At 43.9% G+C, this 14,880-nt stretch overlaps 1 protein-coding gene across 1 annotated transcript in view; it reads left to right on the top strand.

The window, feature by feature from the left end:
• The window catches only part of LOC138468323 (exportin-5-like), a 1,170,237-nt gene that overhangs the window by 1,034,889 nt on the left and 120,468 nt on the right, over positions 1 to 14,880 (top strand). Inside the window, exon 28 of the mRNA XM_069608829.1 lies at positions 2,015 to 2,100. Within this exon, the coding sequence (XP_069464930.1) occupies positions 2,015 to 2,100 (86 nt within the window). The remainder of the gene's footprint in view (positions 1 to 2,014; positions 2,101 to 14,880) is intronic.

Below are 14,880 nucleotides of genomic sequence, written 5' to 3'. Positions count from 1 at the left end.
CGGAGGATCTTCCTGGAGCTCTGGTCCAGCTCACATTGACCCCACTTGAGATAAGCCTGGCTGCTCAGTCACTTTACCTACTTGTGTAGTACATGCTTATACCAAAGTTTGGGTTAACTATTCCCAAGAGGTCAAGGCTGGTACAGTCTCCCACAGGGTACTGCATACAATCTTGCCCAACAGCCACTGTACGATCGCCTGTTGCCGCCTGACCGTGGTGACCTTCATTGGAATAATCCTTTAATCCCATGAGTTGTTCTGAGGGGATCTGCACCACATAAGTCTTCATCTTTCTTCATTTGGGTTAGTCTTCTGGAAGCTGACTGGAAACGTTTGCTGAGCAACACGACCATCTACTGACCCAGAAAGTGACCTTGTCTCTGGGCTTTCCTCCCCCCAAACCAAGCACAGGAGATTTCGTCCCCAATCATTCTGGAAGACCTGCAGTGGTATCTGGACACATTCGCATCAGGGGGGTAAATTAACATACCTGTTTCTGTCACTTCTCGTCCTCCATAGGGCAACATTGGATGGCAAGTCCTTTTCCCCAACTCGTCTCGCCTGGCCTCTGGAGTCGAGCATGGGCTAAGAATCCTTTCTTAGGATATAGCTGATGAATAGGATAAAGTGGGAATCCTACCTGATTTTTAGGAAGTACTTAAACAACTTTGAAAAACGGTATAAAGCACCTGCCCACTGCTTCATTTCTGAATACCTTACATGAAGAGGTATATATTGAAATTTGTGACGTTTTGGCAGAAGGCCCCATGCTCTTTTAGGGTTGGGCTTCATAAGATGGAGAGAGTCTGTACTGGTGCTTAGTCTATTGCCTTCCACTTTCCTTGCATCCGAGTACTCACCTGTTAAACACTGGTAACTAATTAATATGCACTTGTATTCTTCTAATGGTGAATGTGTATATATGGTTTTGATTGGCAATACTTGCCTGTGATTTCTTTTTTATAGCCCTAATAAATAACTATTTTGATATACTTAGTCTAACCTGAATTATTGGTGTTGCTCTCTGTGGACTCATTGTAGCCATAGACAACGTATACTTTTTTTCTGAGACTAGGCCTTAACTGCCCAGCTACGGTGTCCAGACATTTGGTCGACCTAAAACTGGTCGAATGACATTTGGTCGACGCAATTTGGTCAAACCAAATGGTCGATTTTTTTTTTTGAATTATATATTTATTTTTCGGGTTTTCGTGTTTTATACAAAAATGGGTTTTTTAGAAAAAAAAGGGGGTTGGGGGTTGGACCCACCCAAAAAAAAAAAGGGGTGAAAATAAAAATAAAAAAAAATTCGACCATTTGGTTTTCGACCAAATTGGTTCGACCATTTGTCTGGTCGACCAATTTTTTTCGTCTGGTAACCCCCAGCTACCTTAACTTCATTTGGGTTTTGGCTAAACAGTGTCTTCCCTATTTAACATAACAAGACTTGGAAAAGCCAGCCTTGTGTTAAGGAAGGTTATTCACAACCCCAGTTGAGCATAGCCACACTATTAAGTAGCACTGACTAAGCAGCAAGCCTAATGAGGAAAATCCCAATCTTCCACCAGAGCTGATTTTGGAAATCCATCTCAACAGTGAGTACCTGCTTGTGATTCTATGGTAGTGGGTAACCCATAGTGGGTGACCTAACTGTGAGTTGCATGTACTTACTTAACTTGAAATATTTCAAGTTTGCCTTGGTGTGTTATTTGTATAGCTTATCTGTGTGAGTCTTTGCATTTACTATTTCTGCTAATTGTTAACTATACTACACAACAGTTCCCCTTCCTCATTAGCCTTGCTGCTTAGTCAGTGCTACTTAATAGCGTGGCTATGCTCAACTGGGGTTGTGAATAACCTTCCTTAACACTAGGTTGGCTTTTCGAAGTCTTGCCACAAGTAGTGACTTTTAAAAACCTCCTTAACACATGTTAAAACATAAACGTGCATGTAATCTGAAAACAGTACACGTCTAACGTTATGGTTTAGTAATGGAATTTTTATGTCTACCTAGATGATGAAATGATGGCAACTGAGGCACCGCCTGTGCCTGCATCCACAGAGCTCACGGAGCTGGGGTTGTGTTTAATGAAGGAAGAGGTAAGCTGGTGAAGGCAGTGCCCGACTGTCAGGAGCGATTTTCTTCTTGCTACTTTCCTTCCATAGACTGCAACAGACACTTTTGCTTTATGCTTATTTTTTAAACCTGTCCTGAGTTTTTGGAGGTAAGTAAAGCCTTCTGCTTTACTTTCCTTGTCTTTTTTTATTCCTATAGGGAAACGGATTAGTCCATAAGAATATCAGTACTTGGGAGGCTATCGCCTAGTGACATTCGCGTATTGTTAAAACTCCACACATCACCCTAAAGTGAAGTGCAGTTGGGATACTTTGTATCCTTGTAACCTTTTTGTGTCCTTTTGGTTACAATTAATGTTTTCAGGATGGGCTGGTGGTATGTGGATATTATTCTTCCGAGCAGTGTTTTGAACTTTTTACATGTGCTCTTTTGCTATTATCACAAATGGCTACTACGAGTGGCTAGCGCTCAAAGGTGGCCGTGCCATGATATTTTCGCCTGTCCTTTGGTCGTATTTTTCTTTGGTCTCCTTCCTGCCCTCTGGTCCTGAATTCAGTGGCGGAGCCAGAGTGGGTGCCGGGGGGCAACGCCTCCTCCGGCTCCCCCCTGGTGCCAAGTGCACCCCCCAGCCCCTCGCTGCCACCCTTGCCCCAAAAGCTGCCTGTGCTACTACCTGAATTCCCTCATATGGGAGGCCCTTTCCTGGGGAAATCTGCTGCTTTCTCTGGCAAAGTGGCGTTCTATGTGTTAGCCGATTGTGGGGGCTGTTATTGTCTGGTCTCCGTCCGCATCCAGTTGCCTGTACGTGTTTTGCTGAGCGGATTGAGTGGCCAGTGACATTCCATTATTGGATAGCAATTACCGGGTTGAATGGTTCAGATACTTACCGTTAGTGGACCTGGGCTCGCTTACAGCCCAAATATTGGATGAAAGGAGGATGCCTGCAGCCATTAGATGGATCATTGTTGGAGCCAAGACCCCTGCAAAGAATTGCAGCCTACTGACGACCACAGGACGACCGTTGCAGTCAACCAGGATTGCCTCCAGCCAGGTCTCTGGAGACCTCTCTCCTGATCTCTAGATCACATTGGTGCTCTGACCACTGAACTGGTGGCTGGGATTGACCAGCTCTCTCCTGGGCTGCCTCGCTTTTCCTGTTGCCTTTCTGAGTTCATCCTTGTAACTCGCAGGTCTTCAACTTGTAGAACAAAAGATGCGTGCTCCTGCAGTTTCAGCTTACCTGACTGAAGAGAAGCCGTGCAGGGCGTGCTATTTTGTTCACACCACAAGGATTGCCTATCACTGCCTGACCGTTGCTGAAACCTGCCTTCTTCGTGTGCTGGAGGTCCCATGAGGTTGTCTAATCCGTGTAGAACTTCATATGGTCATGCAGCTGTCCAGTCTCCAGAACCATCTTGGAAGAGTACCGAACCGCCGACTAGCTGGACCCAATCCTGATGCCAAAGTGACATCTTCACCTGCAGCCCCTAGACCTCCCAAGGTCAGACAGCACAGCGAGCTGAGCGCTCGTTCTGACATCTGTGTGCAGCCTTCTGATGCAGGTTCGGATCCCGGCAGGGCCAACTCGGCCTCTCCTTCCGAGGTCGGTAAATTGAGTACCATGCAGTAAGATAATGATATCAACTGTTATCTCATCGCTTAGATGCCTGCATGGTTTGTAGAACCCTATAAAACTAGATATTAGAAACTAGATATAGAAGACCAGGCAAAGCCTAGACGTACTTGGGAACTCCTGAAGTGGTTGCTGAAGAAATCTGAGTAAGGGGGTTGAGTTTGCACACAGGATGTATGGGCTGAAAGTCCTAACCGTATCTCTCACTTGCCTGACAAAGATCATTGGTGGCCTGGTGTTAGAATGGATTCCTAAACTCTGGCCCAGTGGACAGAGGTTTAGGAGGCCACCCTAGTTATTGTGAACAGGGGAAAACCTCTGTAAGTTGAGCCAAACCAATGAAGGTAGCATGAGGGAGGCCAAGGCTAAATCTCAGGAGAGGTGAGTGGGGTCAGGGGTCCGCAATGAATACACACAGTGAAACACCAAGGATTACATTTAGACAGTTACAGAAATAACACAATTATTATAGGCCCAGAAAACACATGGAAAATGACTTTGCAAGTAATATCACACAATGCGAAGTACTATAAAACATATATATATACAGTCACTGTAGTTGATGCACAATAACAGGCCCACTACCCAATACCTGTGAAGGAAGGCAAGTGATTAGGTTAACTGTCCACAGGATTTACAATCCTGACTTCAGATGTCCAACCCTAAATTGTATGGGGCCTTGTGCACAAAGCTTCACAAAGTTTTTCAGTAGTTTTGGAGTTGGGAAAGAATTAGCAGAGGGGCCCTCGGGGCGTGAAGATGAGTCCAAAAATTAGATGAATTAGTATTTTATTGAATAACAGTATTTTATTGAATAACACTTACTTGCTTTCGGAGGGCTTTTAGCAACAGGTTGTGCCAAAGCCAAACAATTATAAAGGTTTTAAGTTGGGCAACTTTTCAAGGGTGGAGATAGGTGGCAGTGAAGTATAGCTCCAACTTACCACCCAACCTCCGATTTCTCTACATAATTAGTGGGTCGTCGGAGAGTCGCCTGAGGTATGTTTCCCACCATTGGATCCGTTCGCTTGTGCCCAGGAGCTGCAGTTGCAAAAAGAGTTCTGGTCGTGGATGGAAGCTGGGTGCAACCTCTTCTCGATGAACAATGCAAGAACCACCGCTGCAGCCCTTCTCAGGACACTTGAACAGGTGCGGGAAAGCAGGTTACAGGGAAGGTCACCGTTGCACGGGGACACCAGACAGCACGATTGTCACAGTTGAAGAAAGACTGCTATCTCAGGACTCATCAATGGCAGGGAGCTCACATTTTGTAGGAAGACCTCTTGTCGCACACGCTGAAGACCCCTGGAGTAGCGGGCTGAAACTGTGAACAGCAGCACTTCTGGTATGGTATCCCAATCCGGGGCTGGTCTGTCCACTGTGTGGTCCAGGGGCGCTTAAGAAGGCTCCAACCTGCTTGAGTACCAAAAGACGCCAGTGTTAGGAAGTTTTATTAAAGTCCACCTAAGGTAGAACTATAGAAGACTATCCTTTTAGTGTACAGGGCTCCAACTCTTCGTCTCGGCCAGAACTACCCAAAATGTTTGGTAGCTATGGCCACGCAGCCAGGCTTATCTTGGGAGAGAGAGAAGGGCTGTAGTAGAGTACAAAGACCTTTGAGCATACGGACAGTCAAGAAGACACTTACACATTTGCAGTTCTGTATAAATATAATTATTTATTAAACATACTAGTCAGTGTTAAGTTGACTTTTGAATCAAGGTAAGAGAAAGCGTGTATACCTATATACAGTAAATCACTAGTTCAAGAGAATGAATGAATCATGACCAACATAGAGCAGCAGGTAAGATTGCATTGAAATTGACAGAGACCTTAGGCTTTAGTAGTCCATCCCTATTTAGGTTTAAGAGTCAGATTGGGAGGAAGAAAGAGGCAAGGCACAGACTGTAGAAAGTCGAGTACCAGATGAAGACTTGTAGCAAGTATGTCGTCTTTGATGGCAAATAAGGGTCGGGGTATTCGGAGAAGCCTCCTTGTAGGTGCACAGGTGTTAGGCCGGGGCGAATGTGTATGGGCAAACCGCCAAATGTACAAATTAGCACTCAGCAACACAGGAGGAGCAAAGCAACTCTAGTTAAATCATACCTAGAGTCTCACAGTACCTGAGGCATGAAGAAGTTGGAGCACAAAGCTTGCACGATGCAGCAGTAGCAGACCAGTGACCAGATTCTTGGCCAGGCAGACTATAGAAGGGACACTGGATGGATGTTCGCAGGAGCAGTGAATTGGAGAGGCTCTCAGCAAAGGATTCTTTGCGGTTCTGTGGTTTTGGCACCCTTTTCAAAGCATCACTGAAGAACGGTAACAACCCGGCCAACTCACTTTGCTCTCTCGGCCCAGCCTTTGGATGAGGGAATTCAATGAGCGGAGTCTTGCCTCTGGTGATCCGGAAGGAGTCCACCAAATTTTCAATAGATTCGATCTTTGGAAGGTGATGAACTGTACACTGGCCACAGGTCACAGGTTATCAGCGATTTGCAGTCTGTGAATTTTGCAGCTCATCGTGGGAGGGCTTGAAATGCAGGTCGTCTTTAGACAGGTTGGTTCCACTAGTCTAAGGAAGGAAGTCGTCTGAATCAAAGCTTCCCTGCTGTTTGGAAAAGAGGGCTCGATCAGCAACAGTCACTCAGATAGATCTGACTTTAGCTGCAGGCGTCCTTCTCTTTGGAGTAGATCTTCCAATGGTGGACTCTGGCTTCAGCATGAAGACGCTTGCCTTTTATGCAGGAACCCAGCCATTCACCATGCATGCTTTCATTCAAACCTGGGGTGGGGGCTGTCTTTTCAGGACAGCCAACCTCCCAGTTAGAACTGGATCTAAGCAGGCACACTGGAGGACAAAGACCTGTGGAGTTTGAGTCCTCCCAGCTTCCTGACCTCCCAGACACGCTGGCACCTTCGGGCAGGCTACACAAAGGGGTCCTGGCAATGACAAAAGACACACAAGGACCTCCCCCTCCCAGCACAGCAGAAGTACCACCAAGAAAGAAGAATACAGGAACCATTTCGGGTCAATGGTGTTGCATGTGACCCTTACCGCATCTGTGCAAGTTTCACAACATTGGTAGAAAAAGTATCCACTGCACCAGCTACATGGAATTGTTAATGTAACCAAAAAGGTACAGGAGAAAGAAAAAAGGGACTCAGTGTCCCCTCGGTACTCTACATAAGGTGGGGTGAAGGGGGTGTGCTGGGTTTAAAAGAAAAGTCTAGGTAGGATAACAAGTGTCCTCCTATTCTTGGGAACAGTAGTTATCACAAGGAATACAAGTAAAACCAAAGAGGGAAGCTTGAGGAGCTTTCAATAACACGTCACATAAGGTGCTTGCTGCGTGTTACAATGGGAAATTACAGATGCCATAGAAAAACATGGAGGAAAGTGACTCTATCATAATAAACCCAAAAAAGGGGTGCCGTGAGGAAAAGATTCTCACTCAAACATGACAGTCGGAAAACTCCAATAGCCCAGCAAAGGTTGCTGGGGACTCGCCAGGTGAGGAGAATATCCCACAAGACGGAAATTCTACTTAATAGCCGGGACCATTTTTTCCCACCGGGCCAGAGGGTTGAAGCATCGACAAAGATCTTCAGACATCCGTAGCCAGACAGGGCTCCACCAGGCCTCCAGCCAGATTCAGTCACCAGACCCCTTCAGGGATTGTCCATGGTTCTTCCACAGTTCTAACAGGATACTTGGCTCCTCTTCAGACTCAGCCCTCCAATGGCAAGTGTTAGGGTAGCCCAATTTAAGGGGTACCCCTTAATTATATGGGTACCCATAATCACGCTCACACCAGAGTAAATACACTTCCTCTAGGGAAGTAAGGCCAAGAGTGTATCTTGCAAGGATAACAAATGTATTCTTTACCGAAATGAGGATAGGAGCAAAGAACTCTGCTGCCTGAACAGTCTCTTCTGTCCCTCAACCGTTCCTTTCTACTGCCAAACTGGTGCCAGGCAAGAGCTTTTATACTCTTGGCTTGGTCACTGGATATGGGCTTGGCTTTATCCTAACTCGTCCTGCTTCCATACAAGGGATGCGCCAGTCTTCCTTCCTTCATGGTCAGCGATGTCCGTTTAGAACATGCTACTTTACATATTGCTAGCCTATGCAAAAATACACTGTAGCTTCATTTTGCTACCTATGAATATTTGTACAAAACATTTCCAAGTCATTCTCTCCATACCTCATTCATTCTCCTCATATTTTGCACTTGTCCTGTAATTTCTTTTAAACCTGCTTTTCATAATTCTGTATGTTGTGCATGAGTATGTTACAATCTCCTTTTAGCATGCATGGACTTTTGACAGACAGCAAACATCTGCTGAGTTACATGCTGCTTTTCCAGCGTTGGACTCAGTGACACAACACCGCGTGAGCCCTGCAATCCATTTTTAGCACAGGCCACATTCCTTTTGGCAGAGAGCCTGCTTCTATCATGCTTTGAGATTTTTTAAAACTAAATAGGATTTCACACATTTATTCAGCTAGTAGTTATTTGCACCTTATATTTAAATAACTGCCTTCTTTTAGAGCCTGCCCATGTCTGTGTGTGATTATATTTGCATAAAAAAGCTTTCTCGGTGCCCCCCACCCCTTTGCCCTGGTTCATTGTAGTGCCTAGAAACAGTCAAAAGAAGTCTTACCTAATTCTAAAGCAGTTGGGGGGAGGGGGGGCTAGCTTCTTCTCAACACAAGATCTGCCCAACACATGCGCAGCAGCAGTGGTTCAATCAGGGCCCACTGTGGGTTTCAGGCAAGCATGCCTCCAGGCTTTCAGGCGCCAGTATGTGGATTTCACCAGACAGTCCCAGCCCACTTCCTGTAACCCCACTCATGTGGTATGCACTAGCCCGCGAAAAGCAAGCCTTTCCCGGTCAAGTGCATGACCATAAAAAGAAATTCCTGACCTGGCAGGCCAGGATGATGGCCAAGGGACAAAGATGGCCAAAGAACAAAGATTGCCAAAGAACAAGCAAAAAACCTTGTGGCATGGTCATCTTGGGACTGTTAGCCAAATGCAGTAAATGTGGTAAGGCTAACGGAGTATAGTACCAAGTATGAAAAAGTAACTTCTGCTACCACTATGCCATTAGACACACCTTAAGTAACCATAAAATACCTTTGAGTGTAGTCTAAGGCCATACAAAAGAAACCCCAATGCACTTCATTGTGAGATGTATTGTTCAATGATAAAAAGTTACCAGCAAAGTAACAAAGGTCAAGACTATGGTGAACCTAGATTTCCAGTACTGACAGCCTGCAGGACTAGTCAGTTTCCCCATAACATGTGAAGCTGAAGGCTTGACTTCGCTGTAAATGTTAGATCAGTGTGAAAAACAAACGCAACATGTTTGGGGTCCATAGAATATGGAGGGAAAGTTGCTAAAAAAGAGAAAACCTTTCTACCATCTGGTCAATGATCCTCCCTGGACTTCCCCAAGAGTGCTGGGATTGGCCGAGACACCTACAAAAACTTTACTTAACTTTTTATTCTAATTCTGGAACATTTACCTGCATCCGTTGGATTTACAAACTCTTGTTCTCGATTCACATATTAAAGTCGCCTGTGTGGTACTTATTGTGGAACTGGTGACATTTGGGCACTAAGCCCCAATGTTATCAGAACTCCCAAAAGAGAACATATATATGTATATGTCTGTAATTGTGTGAAAACTACCAGGTTTTCATTGCATAGTGTATTCAAAGGCCTAATGAATAATTATACATTTCTGTACGTCTTCTGTCTAGACTACTTTCACACCCTCTGGATTCAAAACGTTGCTGCTCTGCTGCACTACTTTAAAACAATCCAGCTAGACATCAGTTCACCATAAGCTGTTGGCCTCTCAGAATCCACCCCCAAGGTTGATCCTGAAAATACATCTTAACAGCTACTTATGTGGGTAAAATTGGCTGTACCCCCGGTGAAGCCAAAACTATAATACTGCTTCCCCAGCCTACTCTTCAACGAGTGTGTTGGGCGATGCAATCAGCCTAGGGCCCAAATAAGGTGTTCAAAAAGATCCCCTGTCCTAGGAGCCGTACAAGCTAGCCTGGAATATTGCAGCATTTGTGGAATTTACTTGTGTTTTCAGAACGAACATTTTGCTCTTCAGAAACCCAGCATTGCGAGCCGTGAGGAGGCTTTTGCTGGTGCCTGTGCTTCCTGGAGGAGGCGGGGCTTGTGCGACTCACGTGACGCATCACGTGACCTTGACATCACCAAAAGGCCGAGCCATCCACCCTTTCAGCGTTAAGCCTGTAGGAGACAAGCCTTCTGGCTGTTGTGCGGCTGTTTGGTGCTGACGGCGCACCATTGGACGGGAGACTGCGGAGGTGTTCCCTCTTTGATCCCGGCCGTGAGACAACGGTAAATCCCGCCTTGCTGCCGCGCAGCGGGGAGCTAGAGCGGAAATAAACCATAACGCTCTTCAAAATCAGTATAGTGGTAGATTGACACTTTGCCTTCGAGGAGATTGAAATTGTGGTGGTTTATTCAGGGAGATAGTGTGTGTGGCTGTTAAGAAACACAAATGTTTACACTATCCCTGCCCTGAAAGACTGCATGCCATATTTAACCCCACTTTGAAAGAAAGTCCTGCATCTACACCTAAATCAGCCCGGCCCCGGGTGAAAAGTGCGCCCTGGGATTATCGTCCCTCAGGAAAAAGAACTCGATCTACCATTGGAACTGGTGATTTGCGGAACTTTGGCTTTGCCGCCATGACTTCCCCTGCTTTAAGGAAACGTATAACAGAACCGATAAATCTGAGTGTCTCGATTTTGGAGGCACAACCAATCCTAAATGATCAAGAAGGTGCTATAGCTCAGCAACCGCTAATGAGTTCTCCAACTAACGTGGAGGGGTATGACGGTACTAAGGGTGGTAAACAGTTGTGTAACATTTCCTTATCTGATACTATGATTTTGCTGAATGCCCGCTCTGGAACTGTTGCACCCATGTTGAATAAGTCTGATGCAGATGGGGTGGCAGATGCTGCGGTTATAGAATTAGAATCCTCGGATTCTTGTTTCTCAGCCAAGGAAGATGAATCCGATCTATCAAAATCGCCGGCAATGTTTCAGGAGAGGAATGTCTCAGAATCCTCCATTTCATACATCCCTCCAACCCCTAGGAGACAGATTAGGAATGAGTTGGTTACAAATATGGGCTCACAATTCAAAGAACCTTCTGTGTTGACTGTTGAAAATATGAATACATCACTAATGTATCTTGCCAGATTGTTTGAAGCTCTAAACTCCAAGGTAGACCTTATTCATATTAATTTGGAAAATATAGCTACATGGCAAAACAATTGCGGAGATTCTTTGGCTCAGAAACAAGTGACGGATGAGAAAGAAACAGAATTACTGTCGAAACATTTTGAAGACATTGCATCATTGTATAAAAAACGAATGGGCCAGATGAACTTGCGACCAGAAACTCAAAGAATAGAGGGTAAACTAAAATGTTCAAAGACTGCAGCTCCTTGTGTAGAGGAACTTCAAATTGGAGATGCAAAGTTACAATGTGTGGAGACGGTGGTTCCGTGTGTGGAAGGTATTATATGTGAAATACCTCTGGATGCTGCAACAAATGTACAAGGGGTCTTACATTCAACTGGTATTAGCGAAACCTGTAAGCCACCGGAGGTGGTCGTGCTCAAGAACAAAACTACCAAACCTAGTAAAGAGGCGTATACAATATTTGCAAAAAATCCAGTTATCCAGAAATCGGAACTTAGAACCAATGTGAAGAAAACAAAAAATCAAAAAACCAAAGGTGTGAATGGGAGTGGACAAACAAGGCAGTTTCTTAAGTCTCTTTCCAAGCCAGTGAATTGCTCCACATTAGTGGCAAATGTGATCACCAAAAAATATCTGAATCAAACCTTGGAAAGAGATAAGAATATAAAGAATGGTAAAAACGTCCCACAAGTTGATCTATCGCACTCCCCCTTGGATAAATTGGTACATGTTGCAGAGGAGATGAACAATAGCCAGGTGAGTTTGGATGTAGAGTCTACAGACCGGTTGCCTATAAATAACATAATGAGCAAGGTCGTGAAGCACGACTCAATACTAAATAGACAAGAGCTCAGAAAAGCTGTGGACGAATATATGAGCAAAGTCCACTTAGTGTCAAATGTGAGCCATCCTCTAGTTAAACAACCTCATCCAACTCGAAGCTAGGTTCACAGAAAGAAACTAAAACAAATCTAATGAGCTCCTCCGTAAGGAGCCAAGACAAAACTGAAGAGAGGAAAATGAGTGAAAATTCTGCTCTTCCGAATATGTAGGATGATCTGCAAAATAATGTTCTACACACAATTAAAGATTGCTTAGTAGCTTTGACTGTTGAACAGAAGACACTAAAATCTTCTATGAAATCGATGTTAGATAACAAACTCGAAGCAGCAAATAGTTGTGAGGAAAAAGTGATTCTGAAAAACGTCTCATTCAAATTACCTGCTGAAAAAGAGAACTGTGGTCTGCACTAAGAGAGTAAATAAAAAATGAAGGAGGGGAACTCTAAGGGGACAGCGAGGAATACAAAAACATCTCCAATGTACTCGGTGTTCATCAGTTGTCGGGGAGGCTCCTTTCCTTTATATACTTTAAATAGAATGAGCATTCTACAATTATTCTCTGACATAGTTTGGAGGACATAGCCTCAGGAGATATCCAGCAGGTTGAATTTCCGAATGACAATGACCCAACTGTATCCTGTTTGTGGATGAAGTCCCGCATCATTTATAATATGATATGGTCTGCAAGATCTGCTTTACATGACCTTGGATTTGTGTTAATCGCTACTACAAAAGAGAACCTATTTGATGAGGCGCTGCAACAGCCTCGAATGCAAGAGGATAAAAGTGAGGGTTTGGCAAAAATGACCTGTAATTGTAATAAAACCTAACTAGGATTTAATGATGTATGTCCTGCAACTCATAATATAACTATTGTGAGTTGGAACACGAGAGGGCACAAGCACTTACTTAATAATGATAATCGCCAGCTTAAGAAATATGATGTAGCTTTATTGCAGGAAACTTGGATAAGTGTACCTCTATCATGGGATAGCCATTTTGTCTATTTACTGCCAGCAATAAAAGGTCAAAAAGGCAGGCCGATGTCTGGCCTGGTTACCATCTCAAACATGACCACTACAAACAATCTATCTGAGTGGCACTCTCCGAATTCCTTTGTGCAATGTTCCATAATAGAAATACAAAACTCAAAATTTGCAATAATTAACATATATTGGAATCCAATTGCAAATGTAGCTGATAAATTCTTCAAAGATTTGAATTTATTGATGGAACAAATCATGATTACTCAAAACATTGACCATGTGATTCTAGCCCGGGATTTGAATATTCATTTGGTGGCAGTAGGGAAAAAAGGAATTTGGAACGGGCCACTCAGTGGCTCGACTTTGTCAAGGCTTGGGACTTAATCATGTTGAATGGAGCATTAGAGTCTGACTCCCCTCCTTCCCATACTTGGTCTAGCGGAGGACAAAAGGCAACTATTGATTATATGTTTGTGAATAGAGGTTTGTTTGCTAAAACTGTCAAATTCTCTGTTGTGCAAACGTCAGTGAGTGATCATCTGATGGTGCAAGCTGAATTTGCGTACATCAGCCCCAAAAGTTCAATTACAACAAAAAATATTGAAGAATCTAGTCACAAATCCACAACGAAATAGACAGCATTGGACTGCTCCAGTGCTGAAAGATTTCGCGGGTAGCTTAAGAGAAGATCGACATCGTGCAGAGAGAGGATTGACGCCTCCTGAGTACTTGTTTGCACTTGTCTCTGATAATAACAAGCACAACATTGTACAAACTCATATATTCGATCAATCTGTAAGAACTAGAAAATTGTTTTCCGGAAGGAAAAGAGACACTCTCTTGCTGCCAGTGCAGAAGCGCAAACTTGCTGTACGCAGAATAAAAACAAAGTATAAAAACTGGATGCGTATGCATAAGGCGACCATGAACCAAAATGATGGTGAACACTGGCTGAAAGTATTTAAGAAAAAACGTTTGTCACAAATTTGGAAGCTGCTAAATATGAGTACAACACGCCCGCAGATGCAATCGCAACTAAATGGGGTTTCTGAAAAGGATTGGGTGAGCTATTTTACCAATATGTATGTGCTCCCTCAAACAAATATCGCGCAAGTAATCCACGATTGGAAAAAAACGACTTTTGCTATCCAATTTGACCTTGAGGATGTGCTATTCTATATTAAAAAGGCTAGCTCCTCAAGAGGTCCTGGGCCGGAGGGCATATCAAACTTTGTCATGAAACGGAACCCTACAGTATGGGCATCCATATTATATGCAGTTTTTCAGACATTATTAATAAAACAGTGTGCCAGCATTGTGATGCAAAGCGATTACAGTGCCAATATATAAAAAAAGGAGATCGTTCAAACCCGGCCAATTATCGGCCAATATCTCTCCTGGATGCGCCAGGGAAGATCTTCAGTAGAATCGTACTAAGAGATCTTAATGCCTGGACGATTAAGGAGAAATGCTGCGATCCATTCCAAACTGGATTCGTTGCAGGCCTTGGCACGGCGATTAATATTACAACTCTAAATGCGATCAAGGAGCTCTCTGCATCGAAAAAACAACCGCTTTATCTGGCGTATGTAGACTTCAGAGTTGCCTTTGACTCTGTAGATCGCCATTTGCTAATTCAAAAACTAGTGAGATTTGGGTGTCCAGCAGCATTAGTCTCTATAATACATTTATTGCATTCAAACGCCTCAATGCAAGTGAAACTGAATCTGGATGGGTTACTGTCTGAGGTGATTCATACTGAGCGAGGCCTAAAACAAGGATGCATACCAGTGTCTACTCTATTTAATCTATTCATTTTTGATCTAGGACTAGATATTATGGAAGTAATGCGTGATGCACCCAAACTTGGAGGGCAGTCCATCGCCTGGCTTTTGTATGCAGACGACCTTGTACTTATCTCACAGACGCCTAGTGGTCTGCAAAACATGTTACATAAACTAGAGTTGTACGTTGACAAAAATAACTTACCATTAAATCTAGAAAAAACTCAAATTATGATACTAGGCAAAAACAAAAAGAGACAAAAAAATCGCTTGAATTGGGTCCTG

The sequence above is a fragment of the Ambystoma mexicanum genome, chromosome 4q (genome assembly GCF_040938575.1).
Source record: "Ambystoma mexicanum isolate Mex_15411 chromosome 4q, UKY_AmexF1_1, whole genome shotgun sequence".
Classification (NCBI taxonomy): Eukaryota; Metazoa; Chordata; class Amphibia; order Caudata; family Ambystomatidae; genus Ambystoma; species Ambystoma mexicanum.
This window is presented reverse-complemented; position numbering and strand designations above follow the sequence as displayed.